The sequence below is a fragment of the Eriocheir sinensis genome, chromosome 46, assembly GCF_024679095.1.
Source record: "Eriocheir sinensis breed Jianghai 21 chromosome 46, ASM2467909v1, whole genome shotgun sequence".
Lineage (NCBI taxonomy): Eukaryota > Metazoa > Arthropoda > Malacostraca > Decapoda > Varunidae > Eriocheir > Eriocheir sinensis.
In genome coordinates, this window is record NC_066554.1 from 785,064 (window position 1) to 811,992 (window position 26,929).

The 26,929-nt window shown below is 42.0% G+C and overlaps 1 protein-coding gene across 2 annotated transcripts in view; it reads right to left on the reverse strand.

Annotated features, from left to right (window-relative positions):
• Positions 1 to 6,757: 6,757 nt before the first annotated feature.
• LOC126980970 (cGMP-dependent protein kinase, isozyme 2 forms cD5/T2-like) overlaps positions 6,758 to 26,929 on the reverse strand; it is a 45,686-nt gene continuing 25,514 nt past the window's right edge. Inside the window, exons 3-13 of one of the 2 annotated variants that reach the window (XM_050831469.1) lie at positions 24,055 to 24,118; positions 20,954 to 21,031; positions 20,475 to 20,569; positions 19,495 to 19,638; positions 19,009 to 19,156; positions 17,538 to 17,701; positions 15,751 to 15,801; positions 13,910 to 14,087; positions 13,298 to 13,427; positions 12,610 to 12,799; positions 6,758 to 10,665 (exon numbers count right to left, since the gene is read on the reverse strand). In XM_050831469.1, coding sequence (XP_050687426.1) covers positions 10,500 to 10,665; positions 12,610 to 12,799; positions 13,298 to 13,427; positions 13,910 to 14,087; positions 15,751 to 15,801; positions 17,538 to 17,701; positions 19,009 to 19,156; positions 19,495 to 19,638; positions 20,475 to 20,569; positions 20,954 to 21,031; positions 24,055 to 24,118 — 1,408 coding nt within the window. In that variant the 3' untranslated portion in view covers positions 6,758 to 10,499. The remainder of the gene's footprint in view (positions 10,666 to 12,609; positions 12,800 to 13,297; positions 13,428 to 13,909; positions 14,088 to 15,750; positions 15,802 to 17,537; positions 17,702 to 19,008; positions 19,157 to 19,494; positions 19,639 to 20,474; positions 20,570 to 20,953; positions 21,032 to 24,054; positions 24,119 to 26,929) is intronic. The other variant, XM_050831470.1, reaches the window with a different exon arrangement.

Genomic DNA, 26,929 nt, shown 5'->3' on the forward strand with positions numbered 1-26,929 from the left:
ATTATGAGCAGATGACAGTCTTGAGTTGGCAACTCCCACACCGAGACAATAGTAATGCCTGCCGTAAGTGTATGTCACTGCTAGACCGTCACAACCCTTCAACAATAACAACAACCTTTTATCTCATTCTACTTACTGTACATATTACTGGTTTAACCACAATGTTTTTCTTCCTACATGAACATGACAAACCAAACATCAAAATATGAACAAATGGCAGCCAAGACCAACATCAAGACAGTAACAGTGAAAAAAGATTAAGGGGTATGTCTGTGACTGATATTACACACACACACACACACACACACACACACACAGAGACACACACACACACACACACACAGAGACACACACAGAGACACACACACACTGGAAAAAAGCTGACATAGTCCCCATCTACAAGATCAAAATATGAACAAATGGCAGCCAAGACGAAGCACCTAGAGGAAAGTGAAATCATCACATAAAGACAATTCGGATTTAGGAAAGGAAGATCATGCCTGACAAACTTGGTGTGTTTCTATTCAAGGGTGATAGATGTGCAGGAGAGAGATGGATGGGCTGATGCTGTCTACCTGGACTTGAAAAAGGCCTTTGACAAGGTGCCACATAGGAGGTTGATGTGGAAGCTGGAGACACTGGGTAAATTAGGAGGATGACTTCGAAAGTGGATGGAGGATTTTTTGAAGAACAAGATGATGAGAACAACTATTAGAGACAGGAAATCAACTTGGAAAAATGTCATGAGTGGAGTTCTGCAAGGCTCTGTGTTGGCCCCAATTATGTTTGCAGTATATGTTAATGATATGATTGAAGGAGTGGATAGCTATATGAGTCTGTTTGCTGATGACACTAAGATAATGAGAAGAGTGGAAAAAGAGGACTGCTTGCTGCTCCAGAGAGACCTGAACACAGTGTGGGAGTGGAGCAGGAAGTGGGAAATGGAATTTAATATCAAAAAGTGCAGTGTTATTGAATTAGGAAAGAGTGGAATGAGAGTAGAGGGACATTATAAGTTGGGTAAGGATAAGTTAGATAAGAAGAAAGAAGAAAAGGACCTTGGAGTGATGATCACAGAAAGCTTGTCTCTAAAAAGACATGTGAATACAATATCAGCTGAGACATACAACCTGCAGAGGAACATCAGAGCAGCATTCACATACCTTGATGAGGACATGGTAAGGAAATAAATTGTGACTTTGATATGCCCTAGACTAGAATATGCATCAATGGCTTGGTCGCCACTTAAGAAACATGTTAGAAAACTGGAAAGGACACAGAGAGCGGCAACAAAAATGGCACCTAGTCTGAGCCACCTGCCTTATGAAGACAGATTGCCGAGGCTGAACCTCCCTACATTGGAAATTAGAAGAGAAAGAGGAGATTTAATAGCAGTGTATAGGGTGATGAATGGTCTAGAGAAATTGGATAGAGATGACCTCTTGACAAAAGAAGAGAGAAGCTTAAGAGGAAATGGAAAACTGTTGAGAAAAGGAATTTGTAGACGAGACATCAAGAAGAACAGGTTCCTGCAGAGATGTGTGGAGGTCTGGAATGGGCTGGAGAGGGAAGTGGTACAGGCTAAGTCAATAAGCACATTTAAGGCCAAATTTGACGGAAGTAGTTGGAAAGACGGGACAGCACGAGCATAGCTCCGTTCCTGTAAATCACAACTAGGTAAATACACACACACACACACACACACACACACACACACACACACTCCGGTAGCTCAATCAGCTAGAGCGCCATGCTGCAAGGTTTCACGGCCAAACAGGCGGTGTTTCGAGCCCCGCTCAGGCTGGATTCTTTCTGTTGACTAGGAGTGGTTACTGTCACCCCTTGAGCAAGAGGGATCAGGTGTGTGGTGTGAGAGGTCCTGGCAGTACCCAGGGATCAACGATAATGAGCATGTACTTGCTCGTGTCGGGTGGGTACCTGCTGGCGAAAGCGAGTCCAACTCGTGATCAGGCCGTGGTGAATACACACACACACACGGAGATGATGGCTGTGCAGATACTAGTAAAAGGTGGAGAAGAATGACATAACAACAGCCTATGTTCCCCCTTAAACCAAAAGTTGGAGTGAAGTAAGATATAACGCTATGCTGGAAGATACAATACAGGCACTGACAGACGAAATAAAAAATAATGAAAAGGTAATATTAACAGATTTCAATTGCAAAGAGGTGAAATGGGAAGATTATGCAATGGAGGGTGGCAAAAATACCTGGGGAAGTAAACTATTGAAGCTGGTAACAGATAACCTGACGACGCAGTGGGTGCAAGGAGAAACAAGGCTGAGAGGGGATGACGAGCCATCAAGACTTGACTTAATTTTCACAAAAAACGTGAAGTTAGATAAAGGAGTCAGTCATGAGTGCCCCTTAGGAAAGAGCGACCATGAACTGTTAGAGATGAAAACTTTGGAAGGATGTGAATATTGAGATGAGGCTTATAAGGAAAAAAGGAAAAACTACGCTAAGGCAGATTACGTTGAACTCAAGACTTTCTTCGGTGGAGTAGACTGGACTGATATGAAGAGGATGCAAGAGAAATATGACTTTTTTTATGAATATTTACAACAGAGGAATAGAGATATATGTTCTATACTACACAGTAAAAACTAAGAGAGAGAAAACATGGTTTGGATGGAGGTGTGAAACAGCAAAAATAAAGAGAAATAAGGCATGGAGGAACTTAAAGAAAAGACCAAATAAAAATAACAGAGACAAATATAAAAATAGCAGGTGGAGGCAGTTGCTGAGTGGTTAGCGTGCTGGCCTCGCATTGCGTGCGCTGTCCATGATGCGGGTTTGAATCTGCCGCTAACCACCTGAGATTTTTCAGTCACCGCCGAGTGGTGATTGGGGTAGAGAAATCAAATTGGAGGAGAGGAGAGAGTGGAGTTTCTCAAGGCTCAGTTCTGGCACCAATATCGTTCATAATATATATAAATGATGTGCCGAAGGGTATAAAAAGTTATATGAGCCTCTTTGCAGACAATGCAAAGTTAATAAGAAAAGTGAGGACGAAGGAAGATTGTGAAGAACTGCAAAAAGACCTGGACAGAGTGTATAGATGGAGCCAGTTATGGGAGATGGAATAATGCAAATAAATGCCATGTTATGGAAATGGGGAAAAGTAAAAAAAGACCGAGGAAAACATACAGGATGGGAAAAGAAAACTTAAAGGTAGTACATGAAGAAACAGATTTGGGAGTAACGATGCAAGACACACTATCCCCAGGAAAGCATATAAACAAGTTATTTGGAGTAACCTACAGGATGATGCAAAATATAAGGGTATCATTCCATTATATGGACAAGGAAATGATGAAGAAAATAATTACAACACTGATAAGACCAAAACTTGAATATGCTGCAGTTGTGTGGTTGCCTCACAAAAAGAAGGATATCAGAAAGCTGGGAAGGATACAGAGAACTGCAACTAAAATGGTCCCAGAACTCTTGAATATGACATATGAAGACAGATTGAAGGAGATGAACTTGACGACACTGGAACAGAGAAGGGAGAGAGGAGATCTGATCACACTGTATAAGTTGGTAAATAAGTTTGATGAGGTGAACAGAGATGATCTCTTCTCAACTGCAAGAATGCAGGGGCTGAGAGGATATGGAAAGAAACTTAATAAAGGAACCTGTTTGAGTGACAAAAAAGTATAGTTTTCCACAAAAAAGTGTAAACACATGGAACAGCTTGTGGGGAGAGGTGGTGGAGGCAAATAGTGTCCAACAAATGAAGGAAAGGCTGGATGAATGTAGATATGGAGACGGGACTATTAGAGATTAGCTCAGACTACAAATAAGTAAATAGGTAAATATACACACACACACACACACACACACACACACACACACACAGTAAAAGGCCTAGTAAGTGGCAACTGCAGGGATTCAGAGGTGCCAGATAAATGTAAATTCCATATACTTGGGGTATATTCCAAGTTCCCCACTTAATTTCATTCAACTAATATGTTAACACTGGTACACCTCCTCAAGTATGCAAATATGTACATACCAGAGGCTGTTGTGGATGAAGAACACACTCCTGCATTTAATTGACCCATTAGTCATGCAACGTTTCATAATGGAGCTGCTGTGGGAATATGGTGAGTGAGCTTTTGTGTGGGATGTCATTTTTGTTCTGTTCAGCTGATTCACTGTTTAGCTTTGCTCGCCCCTCCACCTACGGGAACTTGTGTGCCTAATGAGTCACCTGAATGTAGGGCTGCACTGCATTGTTGACCCATTAAGTGCACTGGAAACCTGAAGAAGGTAAACTGGTAATCCTGGACTTCACATTGGCCTATGTCCCAGGGTCATGGGTTCTTATCCACCACAGGCTCAAAGGGCCAATGGTATGGAGATGAGCACTGCAGCCACATGCAGCCATAGCATATACACCCTACTTTACTTGATTTTTTTCTTTTTCAGTAAGATTTTATCCGCATTATTAGGAGTTCCAGATACCTGAGCCAGTTAGTCAAGGTTTTACTATATACAGTAAAACCATGACTATCTGGCCCCTGGGTATCCAGAAACTCTAAATATGCAGCAAAAATTTGGCCTGTCAAAGATTGGAAAAATTCCAAGAAAAATTGTTGAAAAATGAAGCATACCTGAATGGTGTAAGATTGAAATACCCATGCTGCACTTCCACCACTTCCAGAGTAGGCTTGCCTTGTGTACGGTTGAGCCATTAGCCATACAGCTTTGCACAGCATTCCCGGTGGTCCACCAGAGGGCATGGGATTGCCTTTGTGATGGTTGTAGCAGTGTCCAGTGCAAGTTTTGCCAAGAATCCAGAGTGGCCAGGGGCCTTAACTGAGGCCAAGACTGAGCTGCACTGAGATGTTACCCAGGGGGGATGTGCCGTCAGCTGGACTTATAGTCGGGAGATGCATTTCTAAGTGTACTGTGTAAACGTGTTTGGCTCATTGAAATTTCATGGGAAACTTTGGGAATATACCGCAAGTATCCGGAAGTTCCACTTATCCAGCACCTCTGAATCCCCACGCTTATGATTCGTTTTAGGTCCGTGCCAGTATCTCATTACCTACCTTATGAAACATCAGTATCTCTTCATTATCTTTTCTACAAACCTTCAACAGTCATGGAAACGCTTTGAAAATCCAATTCAAGGACTTTTTTTTTTACTCTTGAAAATAGGGGATAATGTTAACGAAAGCGCGTCGCCTCCTCTGGCGACGGCCGCGGCGACGCTGCAGCCGGTGTTGCGAGAAATACCTCCTCGCTGAAATAAGTCACATATACTTGTAGCCCCCCCCTGGTTAGAAGGGGGTCGAGGGGGGCGCAGCCCCCACGTTAGTAGCTCTAAAGTTCGGTTGGAGTAGTTTAAATATGCTCCCAGACACTAAACCCTCTGCGAGCTATTTTACGGCTGCGTCGCCGCCAGAGGAGGCGACGCGCTCTCGTAAACATTATCCCATATTTTCAAGAGTAAAAAAAGAGTCTTTGAATTGGATTTTCAAAGCGTTTCCATGACTGTTGAAGGTTTGTAGAAAAGATATATGAAGAGATACTGATGTTTCATAAAGTAGATTATGAGATACTGGCCCGGACCTAATACGAATCTTTACCCAGAATGGTGTTGCAGTAGATAAAAGCATCATTGATAAGGTCCACAGATTAAAGATGAAACGGCCTCACGATGGCATTACTTAACCATCGTTCATTTAAAGGCGGGCAGTTCCTATAGTTATCCTAATTACACCATCACACAGCTCTCACTAAGGAAGCTACATTAACTAACAAAACAGTAAGTACAGATCAAGGCTACATCGTGTTTTTTCGTTACCGCAATATTGCTTTTCCCACTTACCACAGAGCGCGTCCTCCTCCTCTGACGAGTTCCTGCTGACTGACTGACTGACGATGTTCTTTTTTTTGTGTGCAGTCCTTGAGTTTCCATGTCGCCACTAAATTGTTCTTATCTGTAGACCATCATATTAATACCCATCGTTGGTTTTCTAATATATTCTTCATCCTACTGCACTCAAGGAGGATACATCAAGCAGAGATATATATCCCCGGCAATACAAAAGCTACAGAGGTCATAAATTCCCTCAGTTACTGGGGTCAACGCTAGTGTGCAACCATCACCTGTTAGCGAGCAGTGAAGCAATGCACTTGGTGGCTCATTCGGAGCTTCATAATGCTCACGCCCATCAGATGTTGTATAAGAGCAATCTGTTACCCTACAAGAATGCAAGTACGATGAAAAGAGTGCAGCAGTAATAACCAAGAAGAACAGATTTAGTAACAGTAAAGTTGTCTAGAGGGTGAACACCATTACATAGTTTTGTTCAGCCGAAACGATCTTGGGTCTTCGTACAGGTAATGATGCAACACATTATGAAGCAGTTAGCACACCTTGATGTATCCACCTTGACGATGCTACTGACGTTTCGAGGGCGAGTCACACAGGCCACCATTCTCTCTCTCTCTCTCTCTCTCTCTCTGACGGGCTTTACTTACCCTTTGATTCCTGTTTATTTCTTTTTAGTCTAATATTTTTCGGAAACTTGTCTAAGATACAAGTTATTAATACTACATTGTTCATTCACTCTCACTTTATTCATGTATTAGAGAGAGAGAGAGAGAGAGAGAGAGAGAGAGAGAGAGAGAGAGAGAGAGAGCAGTGTGGGGGGGGGGTCACCAACACACACACACACACACACACTCACACACTGAGGCAGGAATGAAGGCCTCGAGTATAACAGCTTTCAAAGTTTATAAAATTCACAAGTCCGCGCGCCGGGTGTTGCCCGGCACACGAGGCAGTCCATGAGGAGTCTGGTGTAGAAAGTTATAATTCACATCGTTCAACACTGTAAATGGGTACTAAAGCAAAGGTCTGTACCTGCAACCTTTTGCAATTTTACAAATTTATGCAAGTAAATAAATATATATATTCATGTATGGAACTTTATATTCTATATAAAAATATATGTTATGTGGATTTCTGTTGCAAGCTGTTGCTGTTGTTTAGTTCTTTGGGGCTTTATCACCTTCTTCAAGTAATTCTTAACTGACAAAGAGGTTGGAAAAATATTTTAATAATAATCAACAAAATAATATTTAGCCTGACACCTTCACATTCACATTGAAGTAATAGCACCGCTGACGTGACGAGAAATATGGAATCAAGATGACGAAAACAATAATAATAATAATAATAATAATGATAATGATAATAAAATGCCTCCACAGACAGTGGCAGCAGTGACACCCAAACAGCGTAACACTATAACAGAGCCCACAGACCACGAGAACAACCTTATAGGGAAGGAACTACAGTTTCCTACAGTTTTTAAAGAGATATTTCCAAGCACCATTCACATTAAATAAAAATCTATGTACACTTCTTTTTACGGGATGAATAACAGGAAGAGTATCCATTCATGGTCCGTTGCTTCCTCCATGGCCCTTAAACCCTCACTGGAGGCCTCGAGGGATCACCAAGAGCCGTCACCCTGAGCCACATGGGCGCTACAAAGCTGTCTAGGTGTAACGTTGCTGCTAATTTGTGTTATTGCAAGTTAGAATTTGTCTTTGTCGAAGCTTGTTTGCCTAACTACATGATTATCACCTGGTAACCCTTGTGTGTGTCACCCCAGGGCTCAAGGTGGCTGGGCTCTGTCTACCCCTGGCTCGGGCGGTCACCAATACAGCTGTTCATTCACGTCGTAGCACCAAACAGCTCTCCAGCCTGTTTTGTGAAGCATTGCATTGGGCTGTTACCCTTGGCTAGTGAAGAACGGAACATCGAATAGTCACAACAACAGCTGACTGGCTACACAAAGCTCGCAAAAGTAGCCGATTTTTCCAAATCACATCGCTCAAGTAAAGAACACTGACATGACTTTTCTTTTCCCACCAATAAGAAACAAAAACGTCTATTCCTTTTACACCGAAATGGCAGAATGAAAATGTGAATGCAATCTTATTTAGCAGCATGGTTTGAGAAGGGGTAATTTTTTTGGGTGGCAGTGCACATAGCAAGTCCACCAAGAAAGCACCAAGTGAAGTGTGGTCGTCGCCATCGCTGCCACGTGGCTCTGTACGGACTCATTGCAACTCAACAGATGGCAGCAGCAGCAGCAGGTACTGGGCATACTCACGGCAAAGGGGAGTTTAGAGAGTCTACTTTTCCATACTATTTTTCTAGGGGCTTACCACTACTACCTACTACTAATTCTACTACTACAACTATTACTACTACTACTACTTTTCTTGTGAGTTCAATCTTTGCCTCACATGATGGGCTTTGCTGTGAGTATACACTGTATCTCCTGCAGAGGAAAATCCACCAAAGAATAAGTGGAACCAAAGACTTTAGTTCACTGTATTTTGCAACACACAAAACTCTTGATAAACAAACTCAATTATGAAAGAAATCTACATCCAAAACAAGACATATTAATTAGTCACATCATTGAAGTTGTAAGGTCACCATGTAGCAAAAACACAGCACTTCACAACCTCTGTGTTTGAGGAATCAGTCTCTGTATGGCATGAGCTTTCGTACTGCTACTGACTTACTGCCTGGCACTGGTGGGGACCAAGGCAGAATAATGTGATTGTACTGTGATGTGAAATGTACTGAACAATACATTAGGCATAAATTATAACTGCCTCTCAGGAAACAACACTTCCCATTCTGTGTGTAAAGCTTGACCCTTACACGAAGCAATATTCTAGAAGACAGGTTTCTGCAAGACACTTAGGTTTGCATCTGGACACCTAATGCTCTTATATGTTGCAAAATACAGTAAGAGGCAAAAATGGAGAAATGAAACTATGAAGTGTAGTTTTGTTTCACAGACTAACAAGGACGCAATAAATGCAATCAAGCAACGAAGCACACTCCTGGTGGCACCTGACGCAACACTGAGTTACCAGCACACTGTACTCTGCCCTCCCACCGCCAGCACCCCTCGGCAACCTCCCAGGCAGGTCTTGTGTTTTATGTTTGTTTGCAAATATTTTATGACTTCAATGTTTGTCTCAAGTCTCAATGGGCTGAAGCCAAATAAAAGATTGATTCAAAGCAGCACTGTTATTATTATTATACAAAATATATAATCATTCATCCTATATCAATATTTTGTGACTGATTTTACTCAGAATTTTGTTAAATACTTTTTATTCAACCTATAAAGTCATAAACAAATACGGGTTTCAATGCTTTGTGCACATTGTGATTTGAAAATAAAACAGCCTCAGTGACGGTCCCGGGCTGTAGCAAACATGGCGGAAGCACACTCACCAGGGCTCACTGTGAGGTGCAGCAGCACTTCTAACACAGTGTTGCACCAAATGCTGCAGAGTGAGCAATATCTGCACCAGGATTTTGCACTGCGAGTGGGTCAGGTCCACTCCGTTTGTGTGTACAATGAAGAAGGATGGAATTACAAGTCCATCATTTGGTCAGGAAAGAGATGTGAACATGAAAAGCTTCAACCAATCAATTACAGACACTTCTAATGCGTGTGTTCATGAATACTCTTCCTCCTGCAATACACAGTTGTGGTCAGACTGCAACCAATTGTTAGAGACAGTAACGTTAGAAAGGCGTATATCTGGCAAAACAGGGAGAATGCAATAGTAGTAAATAACAACCTTTGCAGTGATGGCTGGCCACAGGCAAGCTGTTGCTGGTTGGGTCACGGGGACAAGGCACCTTAGTCGTTTTCCTGAGTAAGTTCTCACACTCATGATCAAGTATTAAGCTCTAGCGGTTTCTTGCCGGAAACACTTAAGTCTCTAGATAACGCGTCGGGTTCCGTTCACGTCAATAAATCCTGCGAGTACACTGAGGTACTGCGTCCCTACACCACACAACAGAGTAGATGAAAATAGACTTCTAATGGTAAATCTGTGGCACATCTATGGTCAAAACTCTTCGATAGGGACAGTGATACGTGGATTGGTAGTTTCAGACACAGCTTAAGTAAACACTTAAAAAAAAAAAAGAAGAAAAAAAAGAACATGGCCCCTGCTGCTGTGCCCTCCTGACTAAGAACTAAGTCACTGGTGATGATGAACATTGGGCTTCATTTCTCTCCTCTTGCTGGTTCTTCTCTTTCCTCTTCTCTCTCGCACATAACCTTCTTTTCCTCGACAATGATAAATTCCCGAAAGCAGCCAGAACTATTCTCTGTACCCTTTGCTTTAGTAGTAAGACTGGTGGTGGTAAGTTTGTCGCAGCTCATGGAGACACAAACTGGGGACTGTGCTAAGGGGGGGGGGGGACATTTGAGACAACACAATCCATCTTCTCGAGAGTAAGAAATCCACTCATTTTTTTAAACTCTTCTTGACGATAAAAACTCTTACAAAATATCAACATTAACCTCAAAGGTGAAATTATTGTTATATATATATTAGCATATATAACTATAGATTGTCTTCAGGCACTGGCGTCCTCGCGGGGGGGGCGGAGGTGGCGGCTTTAGAAATCTATGTCCCAGCCTGAGTTGTCGTCCGGGGGCGGGCCGTCGTTATCTGGAGGGTACTCGTCGAAGTTGCTGCAGTCCACGACCGAGCGCACGTTGGGCACAATGGGCGGGTTGAGGGTGCGGTTCTGTAGCCCGTCCCAGTAGAACCCTTCGAACCATCTGGGGGAAGAGGAGCCATTCATGAGTATACCAAGAGCCATTCATGAGTATACCAAGAGGAGCCATTCATGAGTATACCAAGAGGAGCCATTCATGAGTATACCAAGAGGAGCCATTCATGAGTATACCAAGAGGAGCCATTCATGAGTATACCAAGAGGAGCCATTCATGAGTATATCAAGAGCCATTCATGAGTATACCAAGAGGAGCCATTCATGAGTATACCAAGAGGAGCCATTCATGAGTGTACCAAGAGCCATTCATGAGTATACCAAGAAGAGCCATTCATGAGTATACCAAGAAGAGCCATTCATGAGTATACCAAGAGGAGCCATTCATGAGTATACCAAGAAGAGCCATTCATGAGTATACCAAGAAGAGCCATTCATGAGTATACCAAGAAGAGCCATTCATGAGTATACCAAGAAGAGCCATTCATGAGTATACCAAGAAGAGCCATTCATGAGTATACCAAGAAGAGCCATTCATGAGTATACCAAGAAGAGCCATTCATGAGTATACCAAGAAGAGCCATTCATGAGTATACCAAGAGGAGCCATTCATGAGTATACCAAGAAGAGCCATTCATGAGTATACCAAGAGGAGCCATTCATGAGTATACCAAGAAGAGCCATCCATGAGTATACCAAGAGGAGCCATTCATGAGTATACCAAGAGGAGCCATTCATGAGTATACCAAGAAGAGCCATTCATGAGTATACCAAGAGGAGCCATTCATGAGTATACTAAGAAGAGCCATTCATGAGTATACCAAGAGGAGCCATTCATGAGTATACCAAGAGCCATTCATGAGTATACCAAGAGGAGCCATTCATGAGTATACCAAGAGGAGCCATTCATGAGTATACCAAGAAGAGCCATTCATGAGTATACCAAGAGGAGCCATTCATGAGTATACCAAGAGGAGCCATTCATGAGTATACCAAGAAGAGCCATTCATGAGTATACCAAGAAGAGCCATTCATGAGTATACCAAGAGCCATTCATGAGTATACCAAGAGGAGCCATTCATGAGTATACCAAGAGGAGCCATTCATGAGTATACCAAGAGGAGCCATTCATGAGTATACCAAGAGGAGCCATTCATGAGTATACCAAGAAGAGCCATTCATGAGTATACCAAGAAGAGCCATTCATGAGTATACCAAGAAGAGCCATTCATGAGTATACCAAGAGGAGCCATTCATGAGTATACCAAGAGGAGCCATTCATGAGTATACCAAGAGGAGCCATTCATGAGTATACCAAGAGGAGCCATTCATGAGTATACCAAGAGGAGCCATTCATGAGTATACCAAGAGGAGCCATTCATGAGTATACCAATAAGTCACACATCAATATCCTGCATTTTTTCCAATTTATATTTTACTTCCTCTTTATTACTCTTTTATATTACTCTTCTAGTACTCATTGTTATTAATTTTTACTTTATTAATTTTACTTTACTCTATTTACTTAACTTTTGCCTTTACTTACTTGTACTTCTGTATGTTCTTAATGCTTCCTTTCTACTTTACTCTTAATCACTTTTTATTACACATTTGTTGATACTTTTATATTACTTTTCTCTAATTACTCTTTTTACTTATGCACTTATATCTCTATGGCCTCACTTTTTTATTTTAATCTTTTATTCCTTTTCATTTACTTTGCTCTCTACTCTTCATCATTTTTATTAGTTTTTAACCTCACTCATTTAACCGTGTACCAGTGACGGGCCAAATTTTTACCATGATATAAACCCCCCCAAAATAAACGATGCATAAACTAATCACAAATGCGTTGATGTGTATTACGAAATGGTTTGTGTGGGTGATGATTTTTTTTCATATTTCTTGCTGAGAGGGGCCTTTGAGAAACATTATCCCCGCACCTACTGGGTTAACTCCACTCTTTTTACTTTTCCTCCTGCCCCCTACTCACTTGTGCTTCTGTATGTCCTTAATGCCTCCCCGCTGGTAGCCGAGGCGCTCGGCCGGGTTGTCCCGACACAGGCGTTTGATGAGAGCGTTGGCCGTCCGTGTGATGTTTCTGGGGAACTCCACGGCGTCGATGCCCTTCAGGATGGAATTGTAGGTCTTCATGGGGTCCGGCCCAGTGAAGGGAGGGGTGCCTGGGGGGGAGAAGGAATAGACATTAATAAAACAAAAGTAAATGGGTGACTAAAAGTAAAATGATTGAGCAACTTCCTTTCTAACAATGTGATGTGAAGACAGGTGGGTTTGGTAGATCCATGAATTTGTACTAATGGCATTCACACAAGTTGAATCATGTAGTCCAACCTCTTGACCTCATGCTAATGTTATTACTATTATTATACGATCTATGAAAGCCCATTAAGGGAAAATAAATAAAAAATTGAAATAGGACCAAACAGAGTCCCATTAATGAGCAGACATGGATACGAATAAAGTAAGAGATTGAGAGTAAAGTAAGGAGAAGAATGAAAAGATTGGAGACATGAACCAGAATCCCACTGAACCACAAATAAGGCAAAGACGTCAAAACAATATCAAGGAATTCAGGTCCCTGTAGAGAGATATTGACAATTATATACAAACGTCATGCAAATTCTGTAAAATGTAACTAGTTAAAAACACGAGTTATTCACCTGTCAGCAGTTCAAACATGAGGACGCCGAGGGACCAGTAGTCGGCGGAGATGTCGTGGCCCTTGTTAAGGATGACCTCCGGGGCCACGTACTCGGGGGTGCCGCAGAAAGTCCACGTTTTCCTGCCCACCTGAAAGCAGGAAAAAAATATAATCAGTAAAATGTAAAAGATCATTCATACCCCCAAGATGAAATGGAATGTACCTTTTACAATAAATACTATATTGCTAAACAGATAGATAGACATTAGGATGAATGATATATTGGTTACACTTTACAGCATCTGATGGCATTTGATTCCCAGTATAAAATCATTAGAAATTTCTTTACACAAACATATAGTTAAAATCTGATCAGTGAACTTTTGCCGTAAACAGAACGTTTTTCTCTTTAGGTTAGAGTTAAAAAGTACAAATATTTTCTTATTTTTCAGTCCTTAAATATCATCAGCATCTTAAATTTGTGTCCCATATTATAAAAGGAGTGGATGATTCCTGCATCAGACAACACAAAAGATGACTATATTTGCACTTGCCAACTTAACTCATAAGAAAAAAAAGTTACAGTATACATATTGCAAAACTCCAACAGCAGAGCCTAGCTGGGCCTCACCTGTAGCCTCTTGGCAAATCCAAAATCTACGAGCTTAACGTATCCTTTGAGATCAAGGAGGAGGTTCTCTGGCTTGAGGTCGCGGTAGATGATGCCTTGTGAGTGGAGGTAGTCAAACGCCTCCACCACGCAGGCCGTGTAGAACCTGGTGGTCTGGTCGTCAAAGTTCCCTCGGTCCCTGCGATGGGAAACACACACGTCAGACTCAGGCCGAGGGTGGTGGCAGGACAGAAAGTTATGGGGCATGAAACTGTGTATACAAAAAAATATGCTTATATATTCTGCATTTCTCTTTCTTCGTCTATCTGATTGATGTGTATAATCAGCCACATATACAAAATGATGCACACTCACACTCACACACACATAATAATAGTGGTCAAGTGGTCTGGTTTAAAAATGATAGGCATGTAATCTTCATTCACCAATTACAGACCACCAAATAAACATCAGCATATGAAATTTTCACATTTAGAGTTCACTAATTTGGATCCTAAGACACTGACACTGTAATCATTATGTTATGCAATGACAAAAATTGAGGTATCACATAAAATCTATTCAAGTATAATAATTTTCAAGACGTTCAAATATTCTTTTCACGGAGTCACCAGCAGTGACACCAACTCGCACGGAGGCAGTGAGTGGCCAGTGAGCAGCAGTGTATTTGGTGGCTGTGTAGTGGGTGAATGATGCCCGGCAGGCCCAGTGTTAATGGTGCTGGACTGGACGAGAGTTAGGTGCATATTTTGTTTGGCTTCCCTTAACACTCGCAAAAAGTTATTCCCCGAGAGAACGATATTAGCAAACAAATCTTTGCTATCAACCCTCAGTATTCTAGTTCACAAAACTCATGCAGTAACTGTTAACTGTCTAGCTCCCAGGGTGAGTCCTGACCAGGGGGTTAGGGAAGGGCGGAGCAGCGCTGGACAAACACGCATGTGTTAACACTGACGGGGCAGCAAGTTGTGTTAATTATGATTACAGTTGTGTGCTTTAGTGTGTTGTTAGAATACTGCTGTTATGGTATGGGATTACATCATGTACAGACTCTGTCTTGGTAAGGTGGTGTAAAAATAACAGACATGAGAGCTTGTCTTTGTTTTGTTTGGCTTCTTTTGGTCAAGTTATTAAACAAACAATTTCCTCTCATGAGATCATGACACTCCAGAGGCTGAGCTGAGCGGAGTTTTACTGACATAATTTTTTGTGGAACTGTCCTCAGATAACCACCGAGGGATGAGCGATAGTTATGGATGTAATCTACTCTATTTCTAATACAGTTTAAGGGCATCCAATCATGCATCAGGTACCACCTTACTAAATTAAAGTTATACATGAAGTCTGAAATGTTTCTTTACAAAATTAGTATTTGTTCCCAGCCATGACAAGGTCCCTGGAATACCCTTCACTCTCCTCTGTACTCTCAAAGTCCTTGACCTTTGTTAGTCTTGGCCCAATACATGTTTGGTGTCAGGGCTGGTGACTGCACACAAGGAAAGCTACTACAAAAATTTTCTGAGCCTAAACAAACTTTTTATTTTATATCATTTAAGTACTTCCCTACAAGCTAGATTGACAGATTAAATAAATACTCAAGTCATTGGAAAAAAACGTGCTGAAATTTTTCCCTACAACTGAGCAAATGTTTATTACGTATTGACCCTGTCCGTCTGTCTTGTGACTGTGGGTATTCCAGCCACTGTTAATGCTTCTGTGCACATGGATGAGACAAGACACAGGATGAACACAGTAGGAAGCCGGCACTGTTACAGTATGGTGAGCTCTATGAAGGGTCACTGGTGCACTGCATGGCAAGCACGGCCTCAACCTTATTTTACCTCAACACGCAACCAAAGCCGAGTCCACGCTGCTGGCGATGCTCCTGGCGCCTTAAGGGTTATGAAAGGGGAAACCAAAGTCAAAAGAAAAGGCAGACCAAGTGGGAGGAGTCAGGGGGGAAATAAAGAACAGGATGATAGCAAAGGTAAACAGGTCTGTTCACTGGCCTGACTCAGCCACCCACTGGGAGCCCGGGGACTTCAAAGGGAATTATTTTCCCTGAAAGGTTACCCTTTACAATACATGTTACATTAACATTAATTGAATGCCATAATATCTATGGCACGGACATAGGTGCCTATCTGCTTTCCCCTTCCTAGCTTTTATATTCTTGTTGGGCAGCATAATTGCCTGTCAAGACAAAAAAACAAACTGATTGTCCCTTCAGTAGGTAAGTAAGCTTAAGTGAGAAAGCTACAACATCAATGTTACAACACCTTCATCCTGGCTGTCACTAAGAACAACTTCTTGCAGTGAATGAGGCGGTGGCCAAACTACAACAGTGACTGTTAGAAACACCGCAGAATTTTGGTCAATGCTGTTATGGATTTTGGTATCCGCGTGGATAGTGAAGGCTTTGCAGGACTTTGGAACTGTTAATCAATCACATCACGCTGAAGCCGTTTGATAGCCGACAGAGAACTATCAGTGGCGTGGTTGTCACTGCAAGACCATCACCGGAACGAGCTCCCTAGCTCTTGTGGTAATACTTTTTGTCTTGAATGATGCAGCTGATGCTAGCACTGGACCTGAATCTTTATTTAACATACATACATGGCACAGAAACAGAGCCATGGTACATACATGTGTGTATGCACATCAAGACAAAATCAAGTTTCTGAATTATATATAAATGCTCAAGGTAAAGGTAACGTTGGGTGCATATGTTACAGTTGTGCATGGCCTCAGTGCTCCTCTCCTCATCAGCCCTTGAGCCTGTGGTGAGCAAGAGCCCGCCACCCCTCAACACAGAGCAAGTGTGACATCCAGGTTACCAGTTTGCCCAAGTACACACCCATCTATTAAGGAGCTGCAAATTAACAGCTGGACTGAATACAACAACATTCCATTGAAAATACAGTCACCAACATGTGATGACATACATCAATAAGACACATAATCAGGCTCCCTCAGGCCATTCAGCACCAGTGGCTGATGCTGAACGACGTGTTGGGACACAAACACCACACAAAACATAACGCTGCAAATGAACACAGACCACATCACCTCCATCACAACAACCATTACTGCACAACACTTTACAAATACTCTCCTACAACTAGAACAAAACCAAAACAAGACAACTAATGAGACAGACAAATATTACAATCTGCACATCAGCAAACATCTGATCTAATTTTACACAATCTTATCAACACTATAAAAAAAGATTATTCACTACTGTTCAGTTATGAAATGTCCTGAGACTGCTTCCATTCACTGTCAGAAAAATCTTATTCCAACAAATGTTCCAATTCAGACCAAATCCACCAAACACTTAAATCTGCCAAGCCAAAAAACAACTAAATCCGAGTCAAGCCACAAGACCATCCATCCATGTGACGTCCTCAAAACATTACTATTCACTAAAACACAAAAACTACTCCATCTGCCAAGCTGTACATAACACTAACGTCCACAGTCAGGTCACATCCTTCAAACTTCTATATCCGTCAAGCCTAAACACATCACCCAAACCTCTAAGTCCCCAAGTACACATAACACACACTCCCGCAATCCCACCTCACCCTCTCAACACCCTCCAACCCTCACCCTTGTCACCCACCTGAGAATCGTCCAGAGCTCCCCTCCGAGGCAGGACTCCATCAGCATGTAGAGGTACTTGCGGTCCTTGAAGGTCTTGAAGAGCTTAACGATGAAGTCACAGTTGGCCTCCATCATGATGTCCTTCTCTGACATTATGTGCTGCTGCTGGCGGGTCTCCACGATCTGAAAGGATGGTGGATGGATTGGTTATGTAGTCTAGTGTTTGGTGTTTATATGTTTATTTATTCTCGGTTGGGTATGCTTGAGTCTGTGTCTTGTGTCTTTTTCTATATTTGCGTCTATTATTTGTTGAGTATATTTGTCTATTTATTCTTCGTTGGCTTTACTTGTGTCCATCCTCTGTTGGCTATAATTGTGTCTATACTTGTTTATTATAATTCATCATCATCATCATTTCATCGACGCCTGCTCCTAGGAGCTCCCACCAGGGGATGGCCACGGCAGAAAAGTTTTCAGCTTTCTCTATCCAGACTCTCCCTCCTTGCCTGCTCAAAGTTTCTCAAAGATCTTTCCCCCCTCTCCCTAACGTACTCCTGCACCCTATCCCTCCATTTCACTGGAGGTCGTCCTCTAGCATTCCCTCCCTCTATCTCACTCACATACACCCTTCTGGTCATCTTACTTTCCTCCATTCGCTCCATGTGGCCAAACCACAGTCTCTTGCTTCACTTCTTCCACCACTCCACACTTCTTCCCTTCACCCACGTGACACATTCCAAAACGCTCGTACACACTTTCATTACTCATTCCATCCATTCTACTCACACCACAAGCACTCCTCAAATAACTCATTTCCACTGCCTGCACTCTAGACCTCAGACTTTCATTCCAGGCCCATGTTTCACTTTCATATGTGAGGCTTGGTACTATTATTGTATTTCTCAAATTCCTCTTTATCTCCATGCTCACACTTCTGTCATTCATGATTCGTCCCAAAGACCCTACCACCCTTCTTCCTTGCAATGCCCTTTCTCTTGTTTCTCCCTCCGTACCACCATGCTTACACATAACTGATCATTGACCTCCTCCATTAATTCACCATTCAAAATTATTCTGCATTCTTTTTCACATTCAATTCCCACTCTAGATGGGCATACAAAATCTACAACCTCACTTCTACTTGGCTCACACACCATCACTTTACTTTTGTTGACATTTAATTTCAGCTTTCTCCTTTTACAAACATTATCAAAAACACTGACCAAATTTTGTAGGTCACTTTCATCTTCTATAATTCATGTTACTTATTATTTTATTGTACATGAGGCAACACCGCATAAAACTTAATCTATTCTTTCTCGTCAAAGTTGTCAGTCCCACACACTACTACATGTTTATTTTTTCTGCCTATAAATAACTTTGAACCAGCAAGGAAAGCATCACACAAATTATACAACCAATGAAGTACAGGTAAAAGGAACAGGATTAGAGTTAAAATTGGAATTGAGAAGTAGCATTTGATCCTGTACCTGACTCTTCTTCATCTGCTTGAGGGCGTAGGATTTACTTGAGTCCCCGGCGATTTGTACAAGTTCCACTCGACCGAAGCCACCGACGCCCAACGTGGCAATCTTGCGCAGGTCTGTGAGCTTAATGCTGGCAAACTCCTCGTTCATCCTGCCAGGGAGAAGGGGAAGGGGAAACTGAGATGCAATGAAAGGAAAAATAACAATCAGGTTGTGTAATAATGCGTCTATCTATCTATCTATATCTCCGACGCCTTGCTACCTTGCGGGAACTACCCTCCAGGGGGTGGATGCAGCAGAAGAGTCTCCATCTCCCTGTTTTGGTACTATCTCTCAGCGCACTCAATCCTGCTACTTCCAACTCTCTCGCTCCAATACTCACTCACCCTTTGATCCCGTTCACAAATGGTGGTGGTGGTGGTGGTGGGGGTGCTCAAATACCTAAATAAAACATGAACACAAAGAATACTGTAACTTCTCTGGACGTACTTTCTCCTGGAGATGTCGGGCCCATAGTACTGCTTGATCTCCTCCAGGTTGCCGATGAGCTGCTTGAAGGAGTCGCGGTCGATCACCAGACACGTCACGCCGTCGGGGTCGTCGGCAATGATGTTGGCTGTGCGGATGTCCTCCCTGCGGATGGCGTGGGAATGAGAGGCGAGGTTGAGAACGAGTAAAGGACCTGGACAATGAGGGCTAACTAACAATTAAAGACTTAGGGCCAGTTTCACAGTTCCCCATGATGGGTTAGTAAGCTCCCAAACCAATACCAGAGCCTTCGAAATTTCCTTGTATAGTGTTCATGAAACTATACAGGAAAAGTCTTATGTATTTAGTGCGGCATCGAAGACGTCACCATTTTGGATTGTATGGGATTCTAAAGTTTGGTTCGGGCTGTTACGAAGACACTGTGTTGGACTGTGAAATTGGCTCTTACTATTGAGGCCCAACTAACTAATCACTAAAAATGACTCAGGACTTGGACAAAGGACTAACTGATGAGCGTTAACTGATTTAACTAATGAATTTGTTTTAATACTTGCTGCTATTTTTTCCCCCTTACAGAAGTAGCATATTGTAGGTTCTTTCTTACATATATTTCACTTCACTCTCGACTTGCTTCATGAACCATTAAACATTAGGATGATAACCAACACCAACTTACAAAAGCATTAACTCACATTTTATCTTTTTTTCTTTCTTTATAGGAGTAAAATACTGTATAGGCATTTTTTCTATTTCGTATTTAGCCTTTGGTTCGTCCTATGTACCATATAAAACAAGGAAAAATAACAAAAAAAGTCTACAAAAAGAATTAAAAAGAAACGGCTATAAAAAGAATGTTAACCAAAACCAAGAATGATAACCACAGCCAACCTACAAAAGGAGTCTTAAACCATTAACTCATAAAAAGAATGCAAGACTCCCCGCCCCTCCAAAAAAGTACGGAGGAGGCAATCTCAACTCACCCCTGGAGCGCCTTCTCGCCAAAGAACTCTCCCTTCTCCAGGTTCCTGATGTATTTCTCCTCCAGTGTACCGGGGTTCTTCATAGTCACCCGTACCTGTGGAAGCCCATGGCAAAGGTAATGTTAGAATATGCTGGTATGCGCTATCTCCAATAAACTGTACGAGATAGCATGCGTACTTCAAATAAAAATCAATGTATCTCTTTAGTCTTACAAATATGTCGAAGCCGGTCTGGCGTAGGCTCCCGCGCGTCCTTTCCTCCCCTCTGCTTTGCCACACAGTCCCAACACCTATCTCTTCCTCTCATATGTAAGGTACAGGTAACATATGATAGGAAAAAATAGGTGTTGGGACTGTGTGGCAGAGCAGAGGGGAGAAATGGACCCGCGGGAGCCAACGCCAAAACGGACAATTTGTTTCACTTTAGTAAACTGCGCATTTAACCCAATACGGATCAACACATTCTTACTGTTACTCACCCTGCCTTTACTAATGATGAAGAAGGTATCGCCTCTCGCCCCCTGGCGGATGATGTAGTCACCCTGGCTGTAGTAGGTCTGGAGGGGGGGAAGGAAATACACTCGTTAGCCGCGAGTAAGAAGAGACGCGAGTTTGTAATATATTCCTCATTATCAACGCACTACAACTAACAATAGGAACACAGCAGAAGATAGCGGTAGAATAGATGGACGAGAGAATAGATAGAAGATAGTCACTCTGGGTGTAGTAACGTCTGTATGGGGAAGAAGTAGCAGTAGATGAGAGTATAGGGCATGGTCGAGGTTGTGATAGGCATAAGATTAGATTAACCTATCACACCGAAAGCTTCGACACTTCGTCACACAATATGTAATGCAGGACTGATTAATCAAGATGTACTAGGTATGACCTCTCTAGTTTTAGATGTGCTCTTGTAGCTACACGTATAACTAAAGCTATTATGTCGCGCTGTAAGCTCATTAAAACAAAATAAACACGAAATATACCCTAACGGACTAATACTCTACCTCTATAAAGTGTCCCATCAAATTTAGGTTCGTCAGTCCCTGCAGAAAGTGTCTCATCATATTTGTGTTCGTCAGGGCCTGCAGAAAGTAATCCATCTCCTCTTTATGTTCGTCGGTACACGCAGAATCACTCGTTAGCTGTATGCGTTCTTCCTTCTTTGCTCAGTACTGATTTTCCCGTCACGAGCTTGAGTACACGAATGAACACACACACACACACGCAGAATGGCTATGGAAATCAAGAGTTTGCCCTTGTCCTTCCTCCACACTGCCTCTGCTTTGAGTGATGGCTACTGACCTGTCCCGAGTCTTATAAAGCAATGGAATATGACCTCACTTCTCAGATGAGGTCGAGAGAGGGGGTGAGCTGTTGCCTCTTCTAGGAATGACCTGCCTGTGACCTCACTCTTTAGGTGGGGTCGAAATGGAAGAGTAGGGAGGTGAGGGGTTGGGGTTGGCCTATCACTAACAGCTGCTGCCTCTTCTTTAAATGTTCTACCTCAGTTTTTGGAAGTAATTGGACGTGACCTCAGTTTGGTGGCTGTCAGAGTCTTACAATCAATGAAATGAGACCTTATATACTTTTTAATTGGGATCGTGAGTGTGAGGTCTAACACTTACAGCGCTGCCTCTGCTATAAAATTAATTAATGATCTATCTGAGTTTTTGGAAGTAATTAAACGTGGACACCTTTTCGAGATGGTTATCTGGTTCGTGGTTACCGGCCTGGCAGAGACCTTACTTTTTAGGTGGGGTCGTGTGTGTGTGTATGTGTGTGTGTGTGTGTGTGTGTGTGTGTGTGTGTGTGTGTGTGTGTGTGTGTGTGTGTACGGGTTACCCCTCCTACCCTCCTTACCACTCCTGTTACTACTGATCTGAGTTTTTACAAGGAATCTTAAATATGACCTCACTTTGTCGAGGGGGCGTGACGCATTCCCCCGCCGCAGCTAACACCGTCGCACCGCACTATAATAACTGATTCTGACTGACCCACCCAGCCCTTCACCTTCACCTGTCCTGTGGTCACTCCCTGTCCTGGCGCCGCCTTGACGCCGCCTATAGCTAAATTTACCGCTCAGGTCATTAGGGTCAGGTCAGCCCTCGGGACACTACGGTACTACCAGATGAGGGGTGTCTGTAGTTTACCTCTATAATCCCTTTCAATTGGAGCACGGATTAGTAAAATAAGTTCCCAGCCAGCACAAGATTCTCACGGGTCAAGTATCCTAATCACTCACCTAATAATCACCCTCTAATTATTATTATCCTCTTGGGAAAGCTTGCTGTTCATAGATGTTCAGTTTTTATACATTTTTTTTTTTTTTTTACTTTGGTTAGTAATATCAGTGGTGTCGAAACGGTGAACCTGATGTTTTGCGTGATGGATGGCTTAAGAATCATTTTCATGTAAAAGTTAACAGCTCAATGGCAATAAACACACACACACACACACACACAAAAAAAAAATAAAAATAAAAATAAAAATAAAATAAATAAAAAAAATAAATAAATGAATAAATTGGTGTCCCTGCAAAAGCAAAGGGCAATGACCAGCGGTGAGGTCAATACCGGAACTCTACTTACCAATTATTGCATCTGAATGTGTCATAATGTCGGTTACTTTTATTTCAGCTTTGATTTTGTCTTCTATATTTGAGCAGAAAATGACAAGACACTTTTTTCTCATTATTATTATCATTACTATTTGGTATGCACAGGCCTATAGCATTCTTTTTGTTTGTTAAGTCTATTACCCTTGAGCTGCGTCCTTCACTGTAAAAAAAAATAAAACAAAAGAACGTCGTACTTTTCCAAGGCCGCCGCTAACAACGAAGACACCCACGCCCCTTTTCCCACTCTCCTTCACGACCATTTTTTTTTATCTATTTCTTTATTTTTAGTTCGGCGTGGCGGCCAAGGTCATGTTCTTTTCACCTTCACTTTTATAGTCACGGGTGAAACACTGATGCGATAACTCTCTCTCTCTCTCTCTCTCTCTCTCTCTCTCTCTCTCTCTCTCTCTCTCTCTCTCTCTCTCCCCCTGTATACGTGAGGTGGGTTGCGTCTCACGGTCACCACATGTTCTCAAAATGTCACCAAAACCATGAACATTGTCCTGCAAGAAAATAATTTATATATATTTCTTACTCTCTCTCTCTTTCTCTCTCTCTGTTGCGTCTCTCCTTTCTTTTCATCTACAGTTTTCTCCTTCATATATCACTTTTTAGCTTTAATATATACCTAAATTATATCATTATTCAACTATTTCTCTCCTTGGATTCCTTACCTTGCTCTTTTTTTACTCACTCACTCACAGACTCATATTTCAAACGCCTTCATTGTCTGTCTTTTCTTAATGAGTTTTATACGATTTCTTTTATATACTCATTTTTTTTCTTAGGTTCTCTCTCGTATATTTCTTCTCTCCAACGTTTGTACTTCTCAAATATCGTTTCAGTCACACTGCCATCGCTCTCCTGATACCGATACTGAGACCTGATGCCCGGTACCGATACTTATTACCGATACCTAATACCTCATACCGATTACTAACAAGCTGTCAATGTTCTCACCTCTTCCAAGACATCGGCGATCTTGATGAGTGTCTCCTCCTGTAGCGACTGGAAGGTGGGCACGCTGAAAGGGGAAGAAAACGGAAAGATCAACACTCAGACAACCCTTCGATGTAGAGAACTTGAAGTAGGAACTAGGAGATCGATATAATGCAGATAACCATTCAGTATAGAGCTTAATTATGGTAAAGGAAGAATAACACAGTATTAAAGGTCATGTTTGAGTATCCTGTCGACTGCTATAAAGAGGACCGGAAGATTAACACAATATACTGGACTATAATTTTTGGGGATATTAAGACAGCATTACAGGCTATGGAGATCCTTAGGAAAGAACCGAGCCATATGCAACTAGATATGCAACAAGACCGGAAAATTAACACAATACTACCATAGAAATCATCTTATCGTTAACACTCTTTGGGAAATGAAATATAAACGATGCGAGACTGTGGCAGAGGGAAGGAAACAGAGACAGACACACAGGGACAACATATAAACCATGTATAAATAAACTAAAGGAAGAGAAGGTAAAGAGTATCACCATCATCATCACCATCATCATCATTATTCACAGGTACACGGAAACAACATATAAACCACGTCTAAAGGAACTAAAGGAAGTGGGCAAGGATATATCACCACCATCCTTATTGTACTAGCTCTCTGTCGCTCCTCACGTCCCTCTTCCTCATCATCTTCCCCAGTGATGGACTACTACTACGAGGGGAAGGAGGAGAGGAAGAGCGGGGCGAGAGAAGAGGAGGGGGGACAGCACTACAATGACGGAGGAGCAAATTCACAACACTGCTGCTACACGAGTCCTGATATATAATGACGCAACAATTACAACCGTGTGGCTTCTTTATTCCCTTTCATTGTCTTGCGGGAAAGTCCTTGGGTGAGCGTTTGCATAAAAAAGACTTACAAGGTGACGAATGACTAACAGAGAGACAGATGAATGGGTGAATGGATAGAAAGAGACAGATATAGCTGGATAGATACAGATATAGCAATATTAGATGAGGAAATAAGCAAGTTAGACAGGATGAAGACATATGGATAGAGATAGCTAGATATAGGAAGATAGATAGATAGATGGATAGAGAGAATGTGAGTGTAGCAAGCAAGCCAGCCAGGGAGGAGGTGGTGGGTGCCGGGTGGGGTGAGCCAAGCAACAGGTCTGGTAACTCACCACGGAGGGCGAGAATGTCAAGGGAACAGGACCCGGCCAGCCCGTTACGTCCCTCACCCTCCTCCTCCTCTCCCATCACCTAGCTCCCTTCCCCTTCCTCTCCCCTCCCCTTCCCCATGCCTTGTCTTGTCTTACCTTGTTTTACCTTGCTTGTCTTCACCTATACCACACCACAACACAGCCTAACTTGGTCCGACACACCCCAACTCAAGTTTGCATGTCTTGGGAAAGCTTCGGTACGAACATCTTTTGACTCACTAACTTAACCTTGTCTTGTCTTCCCTTGTCTTTCCTTGCATTGCTCCACCCACGCCACAAAACAACACAGCTTACACTATTCTAGCCCAAAGTAAACATAACTCGAACAGCGTTATTACTATCATTATCTTCACCTAACCTTCTCTTAGCTCATTTCAATCACAGCACAACACAACACGACACAGCTTAACTTAGTCCAGCACACTCTAACCCAAACTAACATGACTCGGGCAGCTCCATTACCGACAGCCTTACGACCACCTTGCTTTGCTGTAGCTTCGTCCACTCGCACCCCAACACGACACAGCCTTATCTATAGTCTTGCACACCCTAACATAAGCTAACAGAACTCGAGATGAAAATAGAGACGGGGAAGGAAGTGAAAGATTAAGTAAATGATCTTATAGTAATACAATGTCCATGAAGAAATTGATTACGAAAAGTCAAGAACATAAATCAGAAACAAACACAAGATGATTAACAAAGGAAGAAATAAATGAATAAATAAAGTAAAGCAAGAGATGAAGCAAGAGGAGCATCGTCATCGACAGCAAACAGAACACACACACACACACACACACACACACACACACACACACACACACACACACACACACACACACACACACACACACACACCTGGTAATGAGAATAAACAATAGAGCGAACAAGGACATTGATGCGGCAACGAACAGACACAAGTTATTACGTTTGTGAGGCAAATGAGAACAATAATAAAGATATCGATTAACTGAGAAAAAAAGGTGTATAAGGCAAATAACGTGAACATTTTTAATAGGAAAAATATAACCGAATAAGGCAAATAACTGAGGGGAAACGTTATAATACAAAAATAATAAAAGAAATAACAGAAAAAAAGGAGAATAACCAAAACAAGAATGATAATGATAAAATAACCAAAACATACGAAGACGAAATATATATAAAAAAAGTCTATTCATGTAACTCAACTACTACCAGACCCAAAATAAAAAAAGAAGAGAAAAACCCAAAAGACAGCTGACCTCTCCTTAATTAAATACATCAATAAGACACTAATAAGACACTTGATCAGACACTACATAAGAAACTAATAATAAACCTTGATAAACACGATGATAGCGGATAATTTATACAAGTGGAAATAATGATCGAGGTTTAAATGAGACAACAGTAATAAAAAAAAGAAGTTAGATACAATTGAATAAACAAATAAATATAAATAACGAGACAGATACAAAGGCAGGAAACGCACGCACACACACACACACACACACACACACACACACACACACACACACACACACACAGTCATGCATATGCTACTTAGTTACTTGTGTCTGCTTGTGTGTGTGTGTGTGTGTGTGTGTGTGTGTGTGAAGGGGGGGGGGGGGTCAGGCGAGGTGAGAAGAGGAAGGCCGG